This window comes from Apteryx rowi, unplaced genomic scaffold (genome assembly GCF_003343035.1).
Source record: "Apteryx rowi isolate R43461 unplaced genomic scaffold, aptRow1 scaffold_95, whole genome shotgun sequence".
In the NCBI taxonomy this organism is placed as follows: domain Eukaryota; kingdom Metazoa; phylum Chordata; class Aves; order Apterygiformes; family Apterygidae; genus Apteryx; species Apteryx rowi.
Window position 1 is genome coordinate 1,189,627 of NW_020451260.1, and position 21,604 is coordinate 1,211,230.

The window sequence follows — 21,604 nt, forward strand, 5'->3', positions numbered from 1 at the left end:
CCCTCGGGAGGCCGCCCCCGGCCGCCTCCCCGGCCCCGCCGCCGCCACGCTGAGAAGCCGGGACTTCTCCCCTTCTCCCTGTCCCCACCGCCCTCCCCGGCCCTGCCCGGCGGCACAGAGCCGCCCCGCCGCGCCTCACCCCGCAGGAGCGCCATGGCCGTGCCGCCGCCGCCGCCACAGCCGCCCCCCGCCTGCCTACGCGTCCGCAACCGCAAATTCGCCACGCCGCCGCGGGGGAGGTGGCGGGGAGGCGTGCGCGGAGGGGGAAGGGAAAATTTTAATTTTTTAATTTTATTAATTTTATTTTAGATTTTAGGTTCTTATCTTACTCTTTCTTCCTCGCCCTTCTCTTCGGACAGCCGACGCGGCCTCGGGGGAATCGGCGGCCGCGGAAACGCAGGGCGGCGCGTGCCCGTGCGGCCGTTGCCCGGCAACCCACCGCCCCTCTCCACACGTAACTTCATCCTCTTTTAAAAAATATATTACTTTTTTTTTTTAAACTACGTTTTCTCCCTTCGCCACTGGCTGACCGTATCCCATTTAAGCACATAAACAGGAGCTGGCGCTGCTTCGCTCTTCTTCACCTCTTTGCCACGGCCTGCAAGGCCGATTCCGCGCACTTAATTAGCACTTAATTAGCTTAGACTTTTAATTAGCTCACGGCACTTTAGCACTTCTGAAGCAACTGCTTGTGCGCTTAAGTTAGCGCTTTTCAACCTTCTGAAGTCACCGGCAAAAGCTGCCAGACCATTTGTTCACGTTTGCAGGCTGCTTGTAATTTTAAGAATAGAAATGTTTGAAATATATATTATATATTTTTATATATATAATATAAATAATATAATATATATTTTATATATTGAAAATATATATTTATATATTGGAAATACATATATAACTCTTGAAATGTGTATTTATTATGTTCCCGGTTTTGACCCAAAGTCACGATTTCTTCAAAAGTGTTTATTTCGCAAATTTTCTCTTTTTTTTATCCACAGCTGAATATTACAGTGACTATTACAAGCATTTTTCAATAAACAAAGGTGTTGTTTACAGATTTTGTTCAAAATGGAAAATATTTTATAAGCAGTAGTACTTCATCTACAGTATTCACTCCTGTATATCATTCAGCTTCTCTTAGAGCGGCTATACCTTCTGCTTGTTACGGTAATGAGACTTCACAAATCCCAGAAAAACCCAAACCAAAAAAAACCCCAAAAACCCCCAGACATTGCACTGTTATAGCACATTTTTGGATAATTTCATTTCTTCTCATTTCAACTTAATTTGAAAGTCTTTGTTCACTGGCACTTACATTTTAAAATAAATGGTATGCTCATTGGATTGTTTTATTTAACATTTGCATTGCTATAATTTTATCACGGAAAGAATTGTTTAGGACTAACACATGGGAATCAAAGTTGGAGGAAAAGGTTCACGGCCGTTCATGCAAATCGTTTTAGTTAGGTTGCCACGTTTATATGCAATCATGAAGTGTTAATTTTGCAGTTAAGCACAGCTTGAAAGAATGAATTTGCACAATCCAGTGAGTTTACTGTTGCAAGGGGAAGGAAATGACCTGCTGTTTCAAGTGCATCTTTGCTACTTGCATCTTTTTGCAAATCCCGTTTGCAAGGGAGATACCTACGTTGTGATTTTAGTGATGCGGCAGGGTAGACTGGACATGATTCTCCCTGCTTGCATGTGTTTTTAAGTTGGAGGATCGGGAAAGGTAGCCGACGCCGTATGCTTAAACACTGCAGCATGCCCACCTCTTCTTATTATTTCACTCATGCAAGAAGTCTCATTAGATTCAGGGAAATAAGTTGTACCAGCAAAAATGTTAATGACATAGGATTGCATAAATTCACACCTAAGGTCTAACGTTTTTTCCTACAGTCAACTACTACAACTTCACCAGCTGGAGGATCAGCAACCTCAGCTACAAAGACACCCCCCCAGAAAATAATCAGTGAAAATGAAATGCGAACGTTGTCCTGGATGCTTTTCAGATAGATACACCAAATACATGCATGAAGCCGCCTTTGAGGAGGCGGTTGGTTTAGTTTTGTTTGTTTTGGGGTAGGGGTGGACGATTTACATATTGTATCCATTTCCATGGAGATTAGGATTCCCAATCCTACTTTTCCGAGATACATTAGACATGCAAAAACTGCCGTGGGTCAGTACTGTTTTCTTTCTAGCAACTTCAAGATGTTCTCGCGACCTTCTCAGAGCCATATTTTATATGCAGACTTCTACATCCACAGACAAATTTTCATGGCAGAACAGTAAAAATATTCCCGCAGTTTAACACTTGTTTCAGGAACAGTGGTTGAGAAGTCAGTTACCTTAGTAACAGCTAAAGGCACACAGTGGGAAAATGCTCAACTTAATAATCAATATTTAAAAATAAAGACATCTAGAAAGCAGCCAGCTTTCTCAAAGCCAAGCTTTGTGTTAAATTTGCTCCTTAAATAAAGAAGTGCCAATCCGAGGAGAGAAAGGCATGCTTCAGCATAGCAATTTAACAAAATTAATGTTTAAAAACAAATTTAAAAAATTGCTAACAGAAAAAATTTACGTCTATTAAAGATACTTAATACTGAGTCCTCTTCCAGATGGAGTTTAATGGACAAGCTACATTATTACAGAGATCAAGACATTAAATCCCAGTTCCTCTCTATACATACTAACCATTTTTAAGAGAGTCTCTTTGTTATACATATAAATGATGATCCTGAAAACTCCAGTGAATGACCATTATTCCCTAGAAGAGCATTAACCACATTTTATAACTGTGATCAGCAACAAAATCATTGCGGAAGAGGATTCTGCAGCAACCTGTCATTTAGTCTGACTGATAAGCAGTGGTTTAATCAGCCTGTTGGGAATTGTACACTGAATAATTTACAACGGAGAGAGGTAGAGACCTGAAGAGCCTGAGAGGAAACTGCTGGCCTAAGACAAATTCTGAGAAATAGCCCTGTGCTATAACCACGTTGCAGAAAGACTAAATTTAAAAGTTATTTCTGTTTTGTACTGTGCCAACTACTATTGTATGGGAAAAAAAGGGATAAGATTTAATTGGAAAATTAAATTCAGAGCACTGCAAAAACATTCATTTGCAAAGGGTGAAAAGAGATAGGTACAATAAATAAAAATATTGTGGATGAGCAAGTGAGAGAAGAGTACATGCTTGCCGGGTGCGGGCAGCACTACGGTGGTTTATCCTTACTGCATGTGAAGGAGAGATGAAGGCACTACTGAAAATACGCAGTAGATGCAGACGCTCAAGGACTGTAGTTTGGAGGTAGTGCTGGTACTGTACAAGCAATAAATTTTCTTCTGTAATTAGGTGGGTAATGGTTAGAGAAAAAGATAACTGCTCCCTAGGGAATGGCCTTAACTCTGTCCTCACCGGTAATAGCAGTACTAAATCCTAGTCCTCCATTTGAAACAAGGCATTTACCCTCAAGCACAGACCGATACAATTCTTAACAGCACTCAACTTTTTCTTTAAAAATGTGCTTTTGGATAGTAATATACATATATAGTACATACAGGACTGTTACAGCTTGTATATACATAGATTATATACATGATGTTTAAATCAACACACACACCATCTAAAGGGGTGACTGCAGCACGGTGGTTTCTCAGCGTCGTGCATCTTAAAACAGAATGTAAAGGCTCTTAAACACTCTGAGTCGATGGGATACATAATCATAAAATTTGCTGCGTGGATATGATTTACACCAACTAAAAGTAGCCCAAAAGATGCAGAGAGATTTTCTGAAAGTTCTTAACCATCACGGAGGCGCAGAGACGACTAGGACCGCAACCACAAGTATGTTAAGATCTACTTAGACGAGACCGCTATGGAAGTGGAGAGGCCAAAACGCTTCTGTTATAAGGTGCAGGGGGCCTTTGCCGTGGCGCTGGGGCACGATGAGTTACGGCAAAAGCGTCACCACCGTAACGGCGCAGTCCCCGTGCGCAGACCTACCACCACGGCATTGCGCACAGGACTGTTGTACAGCCTCGTTCACCCTTGGAAACCGTCTTCTTTTTTTCCGTTTCAGCAAGCGTGGTGGCTTTCTGCAATGACTGCAGTGATTAAATGTAGTGTGCTAAGTATTGAGAAAAAATCAGTTACTGCTTTTGGGGGTGGCTGGCCCCTTTTAATGCCCAGCTGGTGAGGTCAGAAGGTTTGTTCAATACATCGGTTATATAAAAAAAAAAGTCCTAGCAGTCAGAATTTGAATAGATTGGATTTCTTAGTTTGAGGTTGTTGTAGATAAAAGAATAGCTTGCTCTTTTAAAAAACAGCTTATGTACTAACACACTAGCTGATGATTTTTCATGTTAAACCACTGCATTGCTTAGCCATTCCCTTTTGCTTTTGAACGTTTTTTTCCTTTTTAAAATATTCCTCATTTATCTAAACCCAGTATTTGCACTGCTGGTACGTTCTGATGGCTGCTGAGTTGAAGAGAATTTTTGTTTCCTAGTCCTGGGCTACGGCTAGGATGAATCCACTGACCGAAGGAGGACCGGGGACATGATGATTAAGCCGGGTTGCACTTGCCTGACTTACTTACGTGTAAGCTTCTGATCCTGGCTACGTAAAAGCAAGGAAACAGCTTCTTATCTCGGGCTCAATCACCTTTAGCCACTGCATGAGAGTATTTGACTTCTAAAAGCACAGGGATGCCAGCAACAGGGCTCAGGACGGCACTCACCTGTACTAGAAGCAGGAGGCCCAGGGCAGCCCCTTGTCTCAAGATCACGTCATTCGGGTGAAATCTGTGCAAGTCACTAACACAAATTTGGTAACGGAAGAAAGTCCAAATTCCYAKTTTATTTGAATTCCCTGTAGCGTGTAAATAAGAGATGCACTGTACAAAGGAGAGCAGCAACATTTCTGAAACTGAGAATTCACAACAAATTCCACATTGCTGGAAACAAGCATCGTTCGAGCCTGCTACCTCAACCTGCATGATAAACACACATTTGCACCTTCTGCAATCTAATTCTGAACTATTGCGATACAGTTACTAGCAAGAACAACAGGCAGAATTGTTTATCTCCATTATTAATATATACAGACCACCTAGTTATTTGACAAATTGCATGTCCTTGAAGGCAGCATAAATGTCTAGGATTTTGTTTCAGATTTTTAACTGTCATTTCTTCATAGTCACCTATGAAGATCAAAGTAAGCTGTCTCCCACTAATCATTCTTTTCTGTTAGCAGCTTTTGGAGATTATTTTGGGCTTTGAACTATGTCAGCATAAAATCAAGCAGTAAAAAAAAAAAATAATTGTATTTCAAGTATCCTTATTCTGAACTATAAATTACCAAAAAATCACATACAGATCAGTCTTTTTTTACTGTACAGTCCATTTATTACTGTGTAGTAGTTCTTCCATAAACTTATTTGGTCCACATTTAAAGAGCTCCTTAATTTCTTTTTTGATTTCTTTTTTGCTGGAGGTCTCTGGGTACGAGAGATGGACTTAATTATATTTTCTTCAGACTTTATTGAGAAATTCCAAGTTGAGAGAAGCAGGGAGATGAATAGAGTCCATGGTTATGGAGGATGGGTTGAAGGGAAACAAAACTGGGAACATATACTTGAAGTCTAACAGCAGCTGCGGAGGGTCATTTCGCTCTTGCAAGTTTGCCTACGAGGTGGGGGAGAAGAAAACACAAATTCAGTATCAATTGTTGCCTTTTTCTTTGCTCTTGTAATGTTTAACCTAATCAAAGGTTTGAGTGTGTAGGTATATAAAAGAGATACTAGAGAAATGGATTATGCTTTCATCTGAAGGGGAAGCTTGCTTTTTGAGTACAGAGTGGAAAATATAAGTGGAAACAGCCCCTGTCTTAAATAGCTATAAATACCAAATGTAAATACTTCCCAAATGCACAGGTCAAATTATACAGATCCCACTATTCTCCTACAAATTCTGGACCTGACCGAGTGGAGCACATTCACAAAGGAATTTTCTGAATTATATACGACAGCAGGTCTAGAGATATTTGAAAAAACAGTGAGAATTATTTCACTCTCTTTTACAGCGGCCTTCCTCCAAGCAAATACATCCAGGAACTCCTGCAGTCTATTTGAAGCTTTGCTTCAGCAGAACCTAGTTACATCTTCTACGCTACCCGGAAGCGAGACAGGACTTGGAAACAACATGACCATTGCGCAGCAAAGGCAGCACCGCTTGATACCAGACCGTTTTGACTCAACCACTCAGAGATGGAGACATATTCTAGGAAGAGCCGAACACTTGCTTCCTCCTTGTGAGCATTAAAAGATGTCCTGTGGTTTTCATTTACGCATTTTTCCTTTAGTTGCCAATTTCTGCCTTGTATCTCAGAGGTAACTCCATTTCTGCTGTGCTTCACTGACTCCTGCAACCCTACTTCTGAGCCATACAGATCAGGCATGAAACGCACTTTTTTGCTCTGAAAGTCAAATTTAGGTACTGAAGTCCAAGTGAGTAATCCTCAAAAAGAGGGTCTAATCACACAGGCACATCTTTTTGCCAGTAAAACTTCTCGTGGGCCTGTCGTTCTGTTACCATATGTGACCACGACACTGGCTGAGCTGAGAACTCGGGTGCTTATCTCAGCCTTTGGCCCTTTGCGATCAACAGCCTAGATATCCCTTCAGCCATATTTTGCAAGGAGGCACGTTCCCAGAGCACCACGGGTTGCGTTAAACTCAGGACAACCTGCAGCTGCACGCCTATTACAAAGTGCCTAAGTCATTACTGATGACAACATGGAATATTCCTGTTAAATCAATACCCTTTCCTCCAGTTTACAGCCCTTTAATTTACCTGTATGTTTCGTATGAAAGATACTGTAACACGTTCTTCAAACTCGTTCACAGGAGTGTAGAGATTAAGTATCTTTACAATCTGTTGAAAACAAAAAAGGATTACAGACAGCCACGAGAAGTCCAACTTTTCCAGAATACAAAGCACCACTAACATTTAACATTGTCTTGATGAGCCATGACAAATCACACATGAGACTATCTAGAAGTGGGAGAGCAAAACAGCACCATATTCAGTGCTGTGGACCAACCTGAAACCTGCACAGAACTGATGAAATACAGTGGTCAAAGCAAATCTGCTTGTGGAAAGTGCGATGTGATATGCTCTGCACATTTATAAACATTGCTTACAATATGCATGTTTGCCCTAAGTGAACCTGTCCTAGGAAACAGCACCAATATCATCTTGTGCTCCTTTGCCTGCTGCAAAGGTTAAGCCTTTACATCCCCATGAAATTTCCTTCTTATGACAACATTTGTAAACCAGGAATAAACTTGAACAACAGATTTATCTCAGGATATCCTTCGGGTTGGCCCACAGGGACTCAGGAAGACTCAGAATAGGTGACTGCTTCCTGGTACAACTCATGTCACCTCCTGATCCTAACTCAGTCCCGTTGCAAGTCTTCAACATCCCCTATCACCACTCAGCTTCTGCCACAGACAGATTCAGGGTGTGGAGAGGGAGACATAGGAGAAAGGATCCACGAGAATCACTGGAGATCAACCCACACCTCCCTTATTTTGACATTATCAAATAAATGGCACACAAGCCAGCAGCAAAGAGCAGGGGCTTCTTCCTGTTGGAATGAAGTCTAAAAGTTTAAGTCAGATCTACTTAGTGCAATTAATCGGTGCATTAAGGACTGCAGTTCTCAACATCTTGGCCCAAACATGAATTCTTGCTGGGCATCCCAAACGACAAGGCAGATGAGATCCTAGCAGAAGACAACAGGCAGCTTTGTGAACTGTAACAACATCTAAAACATCTCGCTTATGCCATAAAGTTGTCAGGACTGAGCTTCAACTTTGAGAGATTTACTACGAAGCTCCAACACCGTCAGTGGCGCTGTAAAATAGCAGCGGTCAACGATGACCACCTCGAAAAGTTCAACAGTCTCAGTCTGTGCAATGAAGAAATGACAGTGGGAGACCACTTTTTTTCCAATCCTTTAACCATCAATACCTTGTGCTGTAAATTTCTGCCCTGCTCATGAAGCAAAGAGCTTTGTAAGTGTGTCTTGACGACAGGTCCAAAAGGAGCTTTCATCTGAAAGCCAGAAAACTCAGGGAAATAACGAATAAGGCATTTGCTGCTAAGGCAACCCTGAAGCGACGCGCGCCCTCCGGCCCCCACCTGCTGGGTAGTGAGCGAGGTACACAGGGAGCAGATGGCCTCGGCGTCCTCCGAGGTCTTCTTTTTCAGCTGCAGGAGCTGCGCCGCCTGAATCAAGGGCTCCAATGTCTGCGCCGCTCCGCTCTGCTGCAGGTTCTTCCCGCGCAGCCACTCCTCTAGCTGGCTTATGTTAAACCTGGATAAATAACGTGGGTAAGACGAGCTGAGAGAGAATTCATAGCTTCTCCAAAACCATTTACTAGACTCGGGGTATGTTGCAGTGCCAGTATATGTTGCTTTTTTGATGCTTAGTGGCAATACACGTGGCATGGGACAACCAGAGCAAAACTTAATACTCTTCAGCTCAAAGCAAAAATTACACTCTGTGTAACTTAAAATTAGGTGACCCAGGAAAGATTGAACAGCACAAGGGATACGACTTTCAACAGTATTCAGATATGGTCAAATTAAAAAAAAAAAAAAACAATGAAAATTAAGCTTTTAACAAGCATCTTAAAGTGCTAAAAAAAAAAAAAAAATTGCAAGGTGCCCAAGTACCTTTGAAAATATCTGTCCATGCACAAAAATGCCTTTGTCCATGCCCACTCCCAGGGTCAAGGGCAATGTGCAAAGGACCCACCATGGGAAGGGGAGAAGGAAGAGAAAAGAAGGTTTAAATCTTTTACAGCAAGAAGTCAATTGACAGATTTATGCCAGGGCCAGTAAATATTCATGACTCCTTTTTGGCAGCTTTGCACTACGTCTCCTTTGGAATTGCAATAGTTATTACAGTGTTATATTACAACAGAGACGGGGCGCACGGACCCCTGACACCAGCACAGCCTGTGGACATCCATGCCCATGTTTGCCTGGGACTCACGTGAGTCAGAGGGGCTTCACACAGCCACAGCGGTCTGTGATCAACCCAAATAACTTTGGGTACTAAAACACTTGTTGCTTTAAAAACATCAGACATTGCAGTGGGAGGCAGCGAGGAGACACAACCCTCCTTTCCAGGTCCCAGCAACTAACACATCCTACATCACTTGGTGGAGGCTTTGGGCTGCGCAAGCTTCCTGCTCAGATGGGGCAAAGCGAGGTGGGATAAGGCTCATCCTAGAGATAATTTCCATAACGCGTGTTTAATCCACCAAGGGCACAGCAAATTGCCTTGTACACGTGTTGTGCAATGAGGGCTAGCTTTGACTACCACTGCTTCTCCTCGGACTGCTGACGGCTGCATCAGTTCCCTGTTTCACCCAGGTTTGCTGAACCCAAACGGTTCCTCTCCTTACTTACACTGTTGCACTTTATTTTACTATCTTCCCTGGCTTATAAAACTAACAAAACTTGTCCTTGAGCGGGTAGGGCACTGCCTCTAGCCCCGGTCCCACCTTAGCTGCATGCCAGTGCTCCACGAGCAGACGTCCTTCCGCAGCAGGAGGTTGTTGAGGGTGACCGCGTTGATCATGTAGAAGAGCTGCTTGAAGACCTGCTGGATGATCTCCGGGTCCAGGCCCTGATCGCACATGACGCTGTAGAACGCGTTCATCTGGCGGATGACTGCGTCCAAGCTGTACGAGCTGTCGCTGTCCGCCATGCTGGAGGAGCGATTCCTGTAGCCCATTGGCTTCACGCCAGAAAGCCCCTGGATGCTCTCATTTTCCAACATTGCAGACACTGAGACGGGAGGAAAAAAAAAAAATCAGGAGAAAACCTGTTAATCATGAGAGGCGAGAAACTGCTCCTTCCACGGTGAATTTTATGGGCTGTCATAAACACGGAGCAGTCTCAAAAGGGAACGGATCCATGGGTTGACCTTTTTCTTTTTGCAGCACATGCCTCTTGCCCCCTGCATGCTTTCCCTTTGGGAAGAAGCATTGCTAGCACTGTAGGAAGGTCTGAGAAACATTCAGAGCACCCAGTTACAGCTGAACTCCCCCCATAAAGGCTAACGTGTGGTCCACTTACCTATCATGGGCTGCAGTATGCCCTCTGCTATCTTAATGAGCTGCTGATAGATCTGGATGGAGAGATCGCTCAGCACCTGGCGGTACTCGGTCAGGTCGAAGTTCTTGAGACAGTGCTCATTCTGCTTAGCGGTGTTTTGGGTCATAAAACCCTAAACAGGAGAAGATTAAAACAGCCGGCTTCATTATTCATCGCCTGGTAAAATCACTTTATCAAAAAAATAAGCTTAGAGTATAATGCATCCAGATATGTTACCAATATACATTTTTAGACTCTATTATAGAAGAAAAAAAGGCTCATAAATCACTTCAGATTTATTCAGTCACTTTTTGTTAATTATTATGAGAGGGCTGCTTTTTGAAGAAAACCATCATTAAGCAGTAAGCTTTTCATTGGAACTTTAGCAAGGAGAAATACATCTGTATTAATTGCAATGTACACCTGAAAGAGCAAACGACTTGTCAGCGCCCCGAGAAACTCTTGGTCATCCATTTGTTTATCCCCGTGCATCAGAACTATCTGCCAGCAACCCCAAATATTTCGGTCAGAGATTAAGGCTTCAGAAAAAGAAAACTGAACACCCTCCCCTCCCGTAAAAAATTTTGCGCTAGCCACGTGCTTTTTGACAACTTTTTAAACTGATTGATTTGAAGCCCATAAATCTCCTCTAGTAGCTGATTTTTTTTCCCCGGCCTTTAGCCGAAAAGGCAGCTGATCTCCGATCCTGCAATCGGCTGCTGCAGCCCTCAATTCTGGGCTCCTGCATTAAGGACTTGAGCCATTTTTGCTTATAGTTGCAAGCGTGACATCACTTAAGTCTCTAATTAGCACAGGCGCTTTAATTGCTTGTTCACATAGTAGTCCTCCCAATTTAGTGTCAAAATGAGAGCTGTGCTACTAATTTTTTTTTGTTTGCTGACTAGCAAAATGCAAAAATACGACACGTACGCTTTGAGCTGTCTCCCGAATTTCTCACTTTTCCCYGCAAATAAAGAAAGCGCTACGCTCTTGGAACTGCAAAAACGCCATTCTGTTCGGGTTTTTCTTTTCAACTTATTTTCTTAAAAAAAATCAGCTGGGTTTCAAACTAAAGGAAACCATATTCTGGAAACTACTCAGATGGGAATGATTCCCTCCCCCTCTGTTTTTGGACAAAATTATCAACCCTATTTGTAAAAAGCCCGCTCAGCTGACACTGCATGACTGTGGCAAACAATGTGAAATTTAAGCTTTTTTTTTCCTCCCCCCCCCTTGCTGGTGTTCTGGGAATAATTCTCTTTAAATGCAATGCTGCTATCCAGGCAGACGAGGGCGAATAGCAGCTTAACTATTACTAAGTCTTACCTAAATTATTATTTTTTTAATTTAGAACTTGGAAGTAGAGCAGAGTTTTTACAAACCGAACGTTATCTTGTGAATGATCTGAATAGTTAAGTTGATTTCCAAGACAACTTTGCTTTAAATTCTCAATTCCTCTTTATTCTTAAAGCTCGACTGTTCAATATATCTAACACAAATTAGGAGTAAATGAGAAACTACGTAATTTGGCCCTGTTACAAGTTTTAATAGCAATGCCAATGATTATTCAGAATAAAATTGCAGGATTTGAAATGCTTTTCCTCTGGGTAATGAAAGGACTGAAATCAAGGGAACAGCCTTCRAAGGCAGCCTACCAGGAGGGATTCCCCTGCTCGGATGAATCAGATTGCATGACTGGCTTTAAAACTCAAAACACTGCTAGTACTAAAACTAGTAGTCAGAAAAAATTGTGGGTTATGCTATAAGGGTCCTGGTTTCTGCTCTTGCCACTGTCCTGTGTCTCATGAGGCTCTGCTGGAGCTGCCTCCTGTTATATCCAAATAAAAAAAGRAGGAAGGTCAGAAAGCAGCCCACGTCGTAGCCAGAGCCGAGCCCCGGGAGCACGACGCAAGCCCAGAGCAAAATTCCCGGAAGGCTGCAAAAATACTGAAGTTTCTCACCGCATCTCCGCTGTATTGCTTTAAGCAGTGCAGGAGGCGACACGTGTTAGCCAGCCAAAACGACGTCATCTGAAAGTCCTCGTTGTGCTTCTGCGGGAGCGAAAGGAAACGCGTGAGCCCCCTCCTCGGCGGCGGGGGAAGGCGGCACACGAAGGCGAAAGGGTTTCGAGTTTCCCCGCTTGGCGCGCGAAGCTCCCTCTCCGTGAACGGCCAGTGTTACTGAGGATATTTCCCTTTTTGTTCTCTGCAAACAGTTTTTTAATCTAACTGCTTGTAAGCGCAAATAGCACTATCTTCATTGCTAACATCACCTGCGTTTTTTCTTTTTGAATAAAATACAGCAGTAAAAGTAGCCTGAGTGATACTTCTGGCTATGGCAGTAGCGCTTTCCTAAAGGCTCAAGTTTGTCATACATTTGCACCATCCACATCTGAACATAAAAATGAGACACGTTCCTCCCCTGCATCAAATCTGGCAGCTAAGCCGGCATGAACAAGGTCCAGGGTTTATTCCTGGCTCTGCACTGGCCTGGTGGGCAAATCATCCCCTTGTTCTTCTTAAGAGGGAAGCAAGGCAAGGGACTGGGTTTGAAAATCACCTTGAGAGAGGAACACCAAACACGGTGACGTGGTCATACCCATCTCACCCTCTCCCCAAGTCAGAGGAAACTTGCACCCACCTTCAATACTTTCTTAATGCCGTTGATGGTGGAGGTGAGCAAGGAGTGCACCTTCTGGTCATCGTTGATGTAGTCCGCGTGCCTGATGCACATGTAGAGGATGTAGGCAGGGAGGCAAGGGACAGTGGCAGACACCGTCTGGGGCTTCAGATCTAGAAGTTTAGTAAAACACAACCCAAATTTGCCAGCTGTCTGCCGGAGAAGCCCCCCAGGCAAGACCCTGGCTCCAGGGAAGCTGAGATTTCAGCTCCACGGTGCAGACGCAGACCCGGAGGCGCAACGGCAGGACAGACAGACAACCCATCAGAGCCAGCCAAAGGCAGGAGGACGGAGCACTGGGGTCTAGGAGGGCAGCACCGCCTGCACGAAGGTTGGTGGCCCTCTGGGTAGTCAGCGGAGCTACATCTTCTTTACCTCATGAATGGCTACCCAAGCAGCACACAGATAATCTTGGAAAAACTCTCTGAAGCTCTCGGGAATGCTTTGCGCAGGTTGTAGAAAGAAATAACTCTAAATTCACCACTTAGTAAATCATTCTTTCATCAAGACACWGACAGTTCCTGCAGGAATTTGCAGCCTCTAAGGCTAAAGGAAGAGCCCGTCTGATCCGAGGACCACAGCAATGGGCTAGCATCGTTCCTGGACCACTTGCTAGATCCCCACAGGCTCTGCTAGGACTAGAGAGATGGTAAATGCTAACACTTAGCCAGGGAGGCTTGGCAATATCTAACGGGGTTGAACGAGGGGGACACTGGCAGCAATTCTGGTCAAACCTTCCAGCATAAGAGCGCTCAGGAGTTTATAATGTACTGCAGCTACCCTCAAATGTCTCCTAAAACAAACTGCCTTTGTTCCACTGCTGTGCAAGACCCCCAGGGTTTATCCTTTATTATCCCCTTTTATTATTACCTGAGGCAGTGGATAAAAGAGAGATGGTGAAGAACTACTTTTGGTTTCCATCCTTCCTTGTGGCACCTGACTGCCGCCAGACTTAAGCTCTTGCAAGTACAATGTACCCCACAATCATAAAATGGGCATTTGAGATTTCGGAAGTGGGCAATCCAAATTTCTGCATCATGCAGACTCCAATAATCACCAGAAAAACAAAATCATCGATTGCAATCCCTCAGGTTTCACAAGTCATTGATGGGACTAACCTAGCACAGGTTAACGGCACAGAGATAAGGCAGTTTCAAGCGAAGCAAATGGAACCAATGAGCTTAAAGAGTGTTTTAGCTTCTAGTAGCACTGTGTTTTTAATCAGGATTTCCTCCTGCACAACATCACCAGCTCGCTTTGTAGCACACAGCTCCAGAGGAGGTGGAGGACTTCGTAGCCTGGCAAGTAGGCGTGTGCTACCTTGTTTAGACATTTACTCACTGCCAAACACTAAAGGTGGACAACGCAGCTCTGAACAGGCTTCAGTAAATGCTCCAGAGCAAAAAAACCCATCTCCAGGAACAGAATTCAAACCTTCACTAAACACCCAAACCTCTGGATTCAGAAAGTATAAATTATAACCCCCCAACTAGGCTACGACTTACAAACTCTTAAGCAGTACGTGTCCAATCTGCCAGGAAAGAGCAGAGATAAGAGCAGCAGTAGAAATAGAGGGCTGTCTATACAAAATGCCGCAGAGTGAGGAATTAAGGAATTACACGATCCCAAGCTCCCAAACCTGGGGAGCCCAAAGCTGGCCAGCATTTGGGTTGGCCTGGGGGAAGGAGGCTGCAGCCACGCGCCCGCCTCCACTCTTCACGGTTACAGCAGTTCTCCCAAAAGCGCGTATGCACATTTAAGTGTTTTGCCAGTTCAGGGCATTATCTGAGTCCTGCTAGGGGTTTAAACCAGAGCAATCACAGTTTGCCTATTTTGAGGTCTAAAGCCTCATAAAACCTCTCTCGGTTGAGTTTCCAGTTTATAACCTCCCTCCGGCGAGAGCGCAAAGCGCGGGACACTGCTGCAGAGCAAGCTGCTAACCTGTGATGAGGTTTCGCACGAGAAGTGGCTCGTCCTCTTTGTAATATTCCAGCATTCCCTGGAAATCTTTCTCCTTCCTCTGGACCGCAACCTGCCGGTTGAGCTCATGCCGCCTCCTCTCCATCTGTACCATCGCTTGGGATGCTGCAGAGAGAGGAGATGAAATGTTAGAGCTGGTAATGGAGAGCTAATCCATTGGCCTTAGACCAGACACCAGGTGGATTTGTTTTATATAAGTCCAATAATGTCCTCAGTTTTGGACAGACCTTCTAAAAAATAGGTCTTGAATTCCAAGACAACTGCAGTTCCGGCTCTGAACAAAATAAAGAATGCAAAAGTCAGACCTAAAGAACAAAAGATGAAACAATTTTCCATTTTCTAAGCTTCCAGGCTACAGCTGGAAGGTGCCAGTCCTAGGGGAATCTTTTTAGTGCACCATTTTTATGGAAGAAAAAAAGCCAGCCCATGAAAAAATATCCATGCAACACAGCTTATGGCTGGCTGTGAAGCCAAACTAAGAAGTATCATGGCATACTATTGAGCATTGCGCTTGCATATAATTTTAATAAAACGGAAGACTACGAGACTCAAATGCACGTACTGCAGTAAACATCAGCCTGATGCATGCAAATTACAGTGACAAAGACCAGCTGTGCTAGCTGTGGAAATCCTCCGTTTATTCAACTTAATTTCACTTAATGTCTAGTTTTCAGAAATTAGCTCATGAGAATTGAGTTCTCTGGTTAATCACTGTTTCAACAGAGAAAGAGAAGCTGTTTTTATATAGCACAGATGTCGTTTGAGGTGTTTTCTCATCAAGCATGAGGGTTGTTTTTTTTTAAACAACAAAACAAAAAACATTAAGTATCTTTAATCCCCCCAAATTCCCGCAACAGAGGTTCCTAGTAGCCGCTGGAGTCCTCTCTAAATCTCTGCTGGGGTCACAGCACTGACTGTAATGAAAGTGCAAAGGCATCTGAAGTACCATCTGGAGCCTGGCACATCCCAAGCATCTCCTCAATCCCTCATCCTCCTGCAAGCTTCAGTGAAAGCACGTTGGCAAGCTAAAGGAGGCTCCAAACTTTTGGCCTGGATTTTGAATCTGTCCCTATCTGATTAAAGAGTCCAGCAGAGTCCAGGGACATTTCTTCCCAATTAGCCCACTTTTGGATTCACGTCCAAGGTGAAGGTGGCAGAAACAGTTACAGGGAAAAGGTTGTACTTGTTCAAAGGCCGCCTAAGCACCACTTGTGGGCTCCAGCTGAACTTTCCGGTCTCTGCTCTCATTTAAACCGGTATTTCTTACTGCAAGTTTCCATTTCCACCAGTGGCTACCCAATTTGCTTGTCCTTATTTTACAAGTAGAGCCCAGACTGTACATTCTGACAGTATGACCCTAAACAGCTAAAAAAAGAGTTAAAGGCCCACCAAGAAAGAGGAGGAGAACAGATGAAAAACAGATAAAACGTGAAGCCCAGGTAAAGTCAAGAAAATAACATATAATTAGACTGAAAAATCGCAAGTACAGTGACTCTAGAGCAATGACCAGCAATGGCTGGGAGTGGGAGCAAAAGCTTTGAGTGGAAATCTGCAGTTCTCTGAGGCTGGCCAAAGAAGCAAAATCAGAACGCTGTTCCCCCACCCTCAACGTCCAACAAAAGCAAAGYCACCTTCAAAATCTTGGACCTTCTTCATGTAAATCTTCAGCTGTTTCTTCAGCTTCTTTTCATTCTTTTCCAACTTTTCTAGTAGCTCTTTGAGATCCTAAAGAAGAGAAGATGTAATAGGTTAAAACAAACAAACAAACAACCCCTCAGGTGGGCCAGTTGAGTAGAGCTAACCTACTTCCCATAGGGACAGTAGGACAAACAACCTGTCAAGCTCTTTGCAAGTATAGTCAGAGAGGAATAAAAATGGCAGCTTTTAAAGAGGATTTCTCCAGGACCTTATTTTAAAGAATAGGTCACCCTGCTCTCTCCAGCAGTGACCTTCTGCTGCAGAGATGGAGGTAGGGAGCCATGCACCGAGCAAGTAAACATCCTCCCTCCCTGGACGTGAGCAGGAACAGAGCTCCCCTCAGGTGCTCAGGTCCTTCTTGATGCTTTATAAAGGTCTCCCAACTCCTCTGCGTTACGGAGTGAAGCTGAGCAAAAGCACCATATACAAACTATACATCCAATTTGGTTTCTCTTAAAGTCAGCAGCAAAACTTCCACTGACTTCYACGGGGCCACGAAGAGCTGCCTTGTTCTCCATTGGCTCTACAGGATTTCTTGGTGCTATAAATCAAGTCCCATTGCTGGGGCAGATAATTAATCACGCAGAAGAGCAATAAAGCAAAGACCATTTAGTTCTGAAGAAAGATGCACTTCTGCCACGGCACGAGCAGAGACAAATTGGCCTCCTCGGGCTCTCCTCCCTCAACAGTTTGACGTTCACCCCGAGTGCCCATTACCACAAGGACCCTGGCTGCTTTCTCTTGGCACAGCCTACAGTAGGCAATTACTCACAACATGCCACCCAGGGAATTTTATTTCCTGCCTGTTATTTATATTTAAGCAGTTCCAACACTATTTAGACAAAATAGAGTTGTTGAGTAGCCCTCACCCCAATTCAGGAGAGATCAACATTCACTCTGGACAACAAACAGATATGGGAGGTAAGAAGGGGGGGGGGGGAAGAATGTATCACTCAGCACTTTCCAGAGCAGCAGACGGCCTCAATCCCACCAATTAAAGCAAGTAAATGCATGCAAAGCCCCCAGCGTCTCATCCTCCCCTTAGTTTCCTGTCTCACCTCTGTCAACCCCTGTTTTCAGCTCCTTAGGCTGCGAAGGACAGCGGTTTTCAGTGCAGTTGCTTACCAGATTCTCATTGGTGAGGCGCGTAATTTCTTGCTGAAGCCCAAACTCCACCTGGGCCTCTGGAGACAGCTGCAGGGTCTGCAAGAAGGCCTGCTGCTGTTTCTCCATCTCTTCCTTCATTGCCTCCACTTGGTTCTTCAGAGTTTCGACCTCCTCCTCGTGCTCTCTTCGCTGGTCCTGGAGCTGTGCTTCCAGCAACCTGAGGAAAAGCCCACTCCAACCATCAGTGATTTTGGCATCGCAGTGGTAACTACCACTTTGAGTCCAGATTCTTCAAAGTCAGCCAACTTTGGCTACAACCCTGTGAGAGTGAACAGACCTCCCAATGACACACACACACACACACACACACACACACACACACACACACACACACGGGTGCTATGGCTGTTATTGCAATGCTACCTTATTATTTATGATACTGGAGATCAAACCATGCATGGGATGTGAACATGATCCAGACAGGCCCCTAAAGGCAAGAGCCTTGGAGCAGTGGCCAGGACAACCTGGACTCCAACCTGGCTCAACAAGCTCAATGCAGAATGGGGCAATGCGAGTTCAGAGGGGAGCTATGATCACGAGCGTGCACAAAAGTCTTTCCAATTGGAAAGTCAGGCGACCAGTCAATCAATAAAAATGGTCGCTAATCATTTACTTAAGTCTCATCTTCTTCTACCTTGCTCAATGATCCAAAAAATCCAGGAGTTCCCTTCTTTCTGCAGCTATATCGCAGATTTGGGTCACTTTAATTTTCCCTTTAGCAAGAAGCAGATGCAGGGCAGGAGCACAGCCCAGCCCACGACCCGCAGGTTTTCCAAAAGCTCAGCGCACAAAGGACCCTTGTTCCTGTGCTCTGGCCCCTTCTAAGCGTCAGCTCTTGCAAACTGAACCATGTGTAATGCAAGCTGCTCCTTGGGTTAGACTGCCACGGGCTTCATTTGCTGTTGCCAGGAGTTTTTAAAAGGGCAGAAGCTGAAACCTTTTATTCCTTCCAGCTATTTGTATGACTGGTTTTCTTGKTTTTTTTTTTTAAACAAAGAAAAGATACACAGGTATACCTCCACTGTCTTTCATCACCTAACTGAAGGAAACTGTGCAAGAGGGAACTTTCTGTTCGGTTCCAGGCTGCCAGCTCCGCAGGCACTGCCGACTTCACCAGGAGTTTTCAGCAGTGGGAAAAAACACTAATTTCCTCGCACGCTGCCATGTACACGTACTGACACCATGATAYGCTGTGGACAGAAGTCACCAAAACCAGCCTTTCCCCTGCTTTTCCACGGGTACCCCATCTTTCCAGGACCTCCATGGGGACAATGCAGAGACCACGTGAGACCCCTTCTCCTCCTGGGAACCGCCAGCGAGGCATTTAGTTACCGTATTATCATTTCCTAAATCAGTTGCTCAGAAATCAGGTGATGTAGCTAGCTGTTTTAAATTTAGGAATGAGAACAGGGAGGAAATGCTAACGAGAGCCTGCCCCATCCCCTGCTCTGTATTAACCCTGGCCGCGGCTGCCCGGGTTACGCAGGCTCCTTTGCAGAGGGTGGAYGGGCAGCAAAGCAAACACTGGAAATTGGGAACCTTTAGGAGAGCTCCCAACTTTGCACCCGCAAACGGAGGGGAGCACTCCAAGCTCTCAGCCAACTCCTTGACGGAAAGGTTGTTGCCTCCTGTACGCATCCGTGCTGGTGGGGGTGCTGACCAACGCCGGCATCGGATGCAACTGCAGTGCTCAAGGGGAGGAAAACTCCGACGTCGATACCTTGCCCAGGACGTGCATCGACCGCCGAGCAGTGCCAGCGGGGAAAAAGCTACAACTCTTCTAGCCCTGCTGGTAAATTCACGCCTGTGAACTAGTTTCCTGCCAGCAACGATTCTTTATTTATTTATTTATTTTCCTTTTTTGATAGAGTGCAAAGAATGCTTGCTTTCTATGGCAGATCTCTGGATGAAAAGCATTAATCATTTTCTAGTTTGGGGTTTTTTTTTTGTTCTGTTTTGTTTGCTTTTAAAAGATTCAAATAATCCAGCCTCTCTTTCCAGCAAAAGATATGAATGGATATTTTCTAACTATAAAACCATGGACCATAATGCATTCAGCCTCATAATCATGTTGTCAGGAGTTATATCCTTAATAGGGTTGGAAAATACAGTACGTCGTTTCACAGTGGGCCTAAGTACTTACTTCTCATTTTATTTCTTCACATGGGTTCGGATTAACTATGAGCAACCCTCAGAAACACACGTTTCTTCTATAAACTTGGGTTCCTACCTGCCTTTGAAAAAATAAATGAATCAACCCTTTTGCCTGCCATTTTCTGGATTTAGTCTGATACCTCCAGATGTGACAGCTTTAGACTACCTTGTGCAATAGATTAYTTTAACTTTTCCTCTCCATAGTGTCTTTAATCAGCTGGTTTCATAGCCTTTACAGAAATCATATGTCCCGAGCCTTTCTCGGTATTCACTGGCCTGGAGATGCGAGACCCTCCCAGAAGCACCATCGCTCCCAGGAGGCCCCAAAGTGGTGGGTGCTGCTACCACGCGTCCTGCTGCACCGTCTGCCGTGCAAGTAYGGTGCCACGCGGCCACCGCACACCTCCCTTCTCGCTTTTTGGCAATGGCCGTGCAGCGGTGCGTGACCCCGGGGAGGGGGCAAGGTGGGCAACAGTGCGGTGCAAGCACGGGGAGCCAGCTCCCGGCATGCTCGTGAACAGGAGAAAAGGCTTTAGGGAGAGCTCTCCCACGGGTGACAGCAGCTCGTTAGCGAAGGAAGAGGACGAATACACAAAAGGGCAGGCGAAAAGGGGAACAGAGAGAGGAAGCAGTGGGGAAAAAAAAAAAGCATTTGACCTGGCAACTTGCTTTAAGCCTTGATAAGCCAAGCCGAGCTCTCCATCTTCATTGAGATAACCCCAGTCCTCAGTCTTGCTAGAAGTAAAGGACAGAAAAAGAAAACAAGAGGATAGAGAAAGACAAAAGGTCAGTTGCAACAGAAGGGGGAAAAAGTACAGAACCCGTATTACCCTTATTCTTTTTTTTTAAAGCACACTTTCATTGCATTGTATTTTCTTTTCCACCATGCCAAATGAGATGAGAAGAACCATGGCCGGTTCATGAGGCCCCAGTTGTGCCCCACGGGACTCCTCTGACTCATGTAGGTATCTTCTCCCTCCACATCAATGGCACCATCGCACYGGGCACTTCTGCAGCCCTTTCCTCACTGCTGCCGACACAAACACCAGGTTGGGAGGGACCTTTGGAGATCACCTAGTCCAACCTCCTGCTCAAAGCAGGTCTAGAAGAGATGCCATATATTATGATTCTTAAGACCCTTCTGTTTTTACCAAAAAGCCCAACTCTTGGGGACCAGAACCTGAGTTTTCTTTTCTATAGGGCCAAACTGTTTCTTGTAGAATCGCAAGGAAACACTTAGAAGACATACGGGTTAACTCAAAACTATGTTAAAGTCATGCACTTAAAAATCAGGGGAGAGAAACAAGGAGCAAGAGTAGTGAGTGAGAGAACAGAAGTTGGAACAAGGGGTAGGGAAGGGGTAAAATGAAAAGTGCACAGAGTGAGAGCCTGAGCCGTGGTATTGTGACCCAGGAATAAYATTAAGGCCCTACAGAAAGGCCTGGCTAACAGGGTGAACCTTCCTGGGGGAGAGGGAGATTGCAAAACCCTTCAGAGCAACCCAGCCTACGAGAGGAATAAGCTACACTGGCAAAAAGACGTATCTGTGGGACAACTGCGTCTGCATTAAGACTCTGGCTAGCAACATTATATCGGAGGAATCTATTTTTTCAACTTCCTTCCAGGATATTTCTCGTGGTTTCACCTAGTCCTGTTTTAAACAACCCACTGCAAGTGGGTACTTTCACAGAATCACAGAATCGCTGAGGTTGGAAGGGACCTCTGGAGATCATCTAGTCCAACC

The 21,604-nt window shown here is 44.7% G+C and overlaps 2 protein-coding genes across 2 annotated transcripts in view; both read right to left on the minus strand.

The window, feature by feature from the left end:
- Positions 1-182, minus strand: part of ACAA2 (acetyl-CoA acyltransferase 2) — a 19,769-nt gene extending 19,587 nt beyond the window's left edge. Inside the window, exon 1 of the mRNA XM_026092251.1 lies at positions 140-182. Within this exon, the coding sequence (XP_025948036.1) occupies positions 140-155 (16 nt within the window). The 5' untranslated portion in view covers positions 156-182. The remainder of the gene's footprint in view (positions 1-139) is intronic.
- A 5,207-nt stretch (positions 183-5,389) lies between these two features.
- The window catches only part of MYO5B (myosin VB), a 96,413-nt gene continuing 80,198 nt past the window's right edge, over positions 5,390-21,604 (minus strand). The window contains exons 29-38 of the mRNA XM_026092247.1: positions 17,665-17,863; positions 16,473-16,566; positions 14,803-14,946; positions 12,823-12,974; positions 12,144-12,233; positions 10,165-10,315; positions 9,588-9,873; positions 8,215-8,389; positions 6,859-6,939; positions 5,390-5,691 (exon numbers count right to left, since the gene is read on the minus strand). Of these exons, the coding sequence (XP_025948032.1) occupies positions 5,539-5,691; positions 6,859-6,939; positions 8,215-8,389; positions 9,588-9,873; positions 10,165-10,315; positions 12,144-12,233; positions 12,823-12,974; positions 14,803-14,946; positions 16,473-16,566; positions 17,665-17,863 (1,525 nt within the window). The 3' untranslated portion in view covers positions 5,390-5,538. The remainder of the gene's footprint in view (positions 5,692-6,858; positions 6,940-8,214; positions 8,390-9,587; positions 9,874-10,164; positions 10,316-12,143; positions 12,234-12,822; positions 12,975-14,802; positions 14,947-16,472; positions 16,567-17,664; positions 17,864-21,604) is intronic.